General features: G+C 36.4%; 1 protein-coding gene across 1 annotated transcript; it reads right to left on the reverse strand.

Annotated features, from left to right (window-relative positions):
* Window positions 1-225: 225 nt before the first annotated feature.
* LOC117212838 (inaD-like protein) lies at window positions 226-3,021 on the reverse strand. Its single transcript, XM_033457895.1, has 4 exons — window positions 2,916-3,021; window positions 2,122-2,367; window positions 1,881-2,058; window positions 226-985 (listed from the first exon to the last, which is right to left on the reverse strand). Exons 1-4 carry the CDS (start codon window positions 3,019-3,021, stop codon window positions 721-723), a joined length of 795 nt encoding a protein of 264 aa, XP_033313786.1. The 3' UTR covers window positions 226-720.
* Window positions 3,022-3,823: the final 802 nt, after the last annotated feature.

The following is a 3,823-nucleotide window of genomic DNA, read 5'->3' on the forward strand; positions in this document are numbered from 1 at the left end:
TAAAATACAACATATGTAACTTTCTGATTGTGAGAGAAAGTATTCTAAAGAAATACTTCTATACTTATTCTATTAATGACGTTTTCCTATAACGTGTGATAAAATGATGGATACTTATACAATAATAAAATCATGTACTATTTTACATAAAAAACGATGTAACTTTTAACATCGATAGAACTTTTTCTACATCTTATTATCATAAATCATTTTCTACAATTATAATAACATCTCAAAATTTTTACCATTCGAAAATGGTAAACTTTTTATTAATTTTAACTGCTCATGGATACGTTCACACATCGAAAGGAATTTAAATGTGCAACGAGTAAAATCAAAAGTCGGTCGAACGAAATATACGGAACGAAGGAAACTCGATAAGAAAATCGATTTCTCCGACATTTATCCAAAATCTACATCGTGCAGGAACACAAACGGATCGAACCGTGCCTATATAATAATACTAAGTCTTATGAAGCATTCCATTTACGTATTTCTATTATATCGACGACACGTTATTCTTCTCGTTATCGTTATTTTAATAGTATTCTCAACTAAAACTTTCGATATAACACGTATCTGAACAGCACACGAAAATCAAAATGCATATAAATTGTTTCACTGCAATTAAGTACCCATTGAGTGCACGGTAAGAAAAGTAGCATACGTGTTAGATAGAAATGGGTTTGTAGAGTAAGTACCAACTTGCTTTATCGACGATTAAATAAAAACTTGGCGACTTGTCCTGCTGAAGTCGAAGTCCTCTATACTCAGCAGCATACTTGCGGACTTGAGTGCATCATTATCGACAAGATCGGCCATGTATAGGCTGTTTGCATTGTGATTACCCATTGCGCTCGATGCGGCACTGCTGTACGCGCTCGAGGTGTTTTGTACAGATGCAACGTCGGTGGTCCTTTGAACGAGCCATTTGTTTGTCATGCTCGACGTATCTGCTTCCGAGGACACGTCGAATCTGATGTCACTGAAATCAATGAAAGCGTACTTATAAAGTTTGCTTGAAAAATCAATAATCACACTGTTCAATCAGACACTGAAAAGCCATTCTATCGTATACATTGAGTTTCTCCCCGTGTTCAACTTACTAATTTAATCAACTCTTATATTAATATATACCGATTAAATAAAACACATGTAATTGTTTAATATTTGTCTTAATACACATTTTTCAAATATACGCACATTTGCAGCATTATTATATATTTTATTATATGAATATAACGATATATAAGTATATTTTATAAAACTTTATCATTTTCAGTTTCTGTTTGCACAAAATAGCGCGTTTAATTTCTTTTTTAATTTTCCTGTTTTAATTTTTAATTATCCTCGTTTATATTTTCCACAAAAGACAAAATGTGGTCGGTTGACAAATTCCAACGCGTACCGCATTACATTCTCTGCTTATATCATATGCTGTAATATTTGTCCAGAGTTTAGAGCATGACATCTAGAGAATTTCAAATTTCAAAGATAACCTACATACCAAGAATAATCAACAGTCCGTTTATAATATCCCGTATATGTTTAAAACTATTAAGTACAGACCCAAAATTTTGCTTCCATTCTCGTTAAAATTAAGCGCATAGCGAAACAGAGTACTGGAATGTTTCACTTGATTACTTTACTTGAAACGAATTAAAAATAATGTAACAAATTCACAATATAAAGTTCTACATCACCCAGTCGCAATGAAAGAATCAACCTCTTCAACTGAAAATTCTTCAACGTAAACAAGAAAGCTTATTTTCATTTCAGACGCAACTGCTCCCTCGCTTAGCTAATATTAAAATTAAATTTAATTAATAAAACGTAAAAGATGAAGTAAGATTCAAGGAAAGGAACATCTTCATACTCACTCCAAATAGTTATTTTCCGCAGTTTGTTCGTAATTCTTCCTGGAGGTTGCGTTTTTACGGGAAGTAGCTTGAGAGAGGACCAGCTCGATCGTATCGGACGAGCTCTGCAGCATCTTCAGAGCGTCTTCATACCGCAAATGCAATAAATTCTGCCCCTTTATCGCTACGATGCGATCGCCTGCGGTCAATAAATTTCTCCGAATTAATGCAGCTCCGGTAAAGAATGGCGCTTCAAGCTTACCTTTGTTCACGTTTCCGGCCATATCGGCCGATCCTCCTACCGACACCGCTTGGACATAGACGCCACCATCGTTACCCTCTGTCACTTGCAACCCTGTGCTGCCACCGTGGCCCCTTTCCAACTTAATGGTCTGCAGGATTCGTTCCTCGGCAAACGACAACTCTTCAACAGGCGTTGCTAAGGAAACGGACATCGACTCGTCCTCCCGCACACGGAACGTCTCGTCATCTGTACGGATGTCAGCGTCTGTTGGAAATAGAAATCATACAAAATTTAAATTTACAAATCATATAATCCTTGCATGATGATGAAATGCATCATGTTCGTAGAGATATTTTTATATTGAAATTAATATGTTTGCAGAATTCCTTAACTTCTTGAGATATAGGATTAAGAAGATAAAATATCTTATGTTGTATATGTTATCTGATTTACTGAATTACATAACGCGATTGATTTCAAGAAATGCAATTAAATATAGGAATAATATATAGTACGATGACGATACAATATGTATCCATAACATAGCGTTGTATTAAAAATTTGTTAATTGTTGTGTACGTTTAAATATAGGTTCGAGTGATAATTGTTGATACTTGAAAAATCTAGTCGAAGTAGGAATGTTACTAACTCAGCACATATGCTTCCGATAAAGGAGATTCTGTTGATCATGCAGACAATGACTGAATCGAAGACTCCGTGTCTGATTTTGATGATAGCGACTCCATATCATCGGTAAGGGCGGTGTATTCCTGCTCGAGGCTGCTGTAGATCGCTCCTGTTCTCATTTTCACCCCTAGATGACGCGACAAACTCGGCTTCCGATAACCTCTCGATTGTATGGATGTTCCGTAATTCGGTAAACTTGAAGTCTTCATCTAAAACAAACATAAAAGGCATTTCGATTCCAATTGATTCCAATATTGGTTAATTTTTATACAAAAAGCTAAGATATATTACAAATACACGAAACAACATATATTGAACTTTTCTATCATTCTTGGAAGTAAATACCAGTCAAAGTACAAACATTCCCATTAAAGGTATTATATATGTCGGAGATGAAAGACCGGACCTTCCCTTTGGAATTTTGGGAAAGTCCCTTACCACTTTAATCTAGATTCTACCATAGCCGTAATTAAGCAATTGTCGTCATTTAAACCGATTGTATTTGTTCGAGATTTATGATAGTGAGCTTGGGCTCGAGGCGACAACCAGTCGCCGAACGTAGGTCACGGGATAAACGTTTTTACCTAACAGAGGTGTGGAGTAATTCTATAGCTCTCGTTAAAAGAAATAGTTGTAGCGACACGCGACAGTAAACATTCCAACGGTTTCTGTCCCGTGGCTCGCCACACGCAGACCCTGTTCTTTAGGTAAGGTGATTACTAGATGTCGACGCATCTCCACAGTACATGTTCAGCTAGCCTGAGGACCCGTTATGAATCTTAAGATTTAGTTAACTAAAGTCCTTTAGACAGACAAACAGTCTTTGTCCCAACTACGGGAAGATAAGGGAAATCTATTTTTCTAACGAACGACGCTTCCTGCTAGCAACCTTCTCTCAAGGGCGGCTAGCGTCCTTCTCTGACCACCAATATGGAAGTTGACCAATTAACAGCAATAACAACAATGTTTAATCCAAATAAAGATTCGCTTCACGCCCCTAACCTTGATCAGAATGCGAACCCGACATATATAA

The sequence above is a fragment of the Bombus bifarius genome, unplaced genomic scaffold, assembly GCF_011952205.1.
Source record: "Bombus bifarius isolate JDL3187 unplaced genomic scaffold, Bbif_JDL3187 scf7180000008395_frag, whole genome shotgun sequence".
Taxonomy (NCBI): Eukaryota; Metazoa; Arthropoda; class Insecta; order Hymenoptera; family Apidae; genus Bombus; species Bombus bifarius.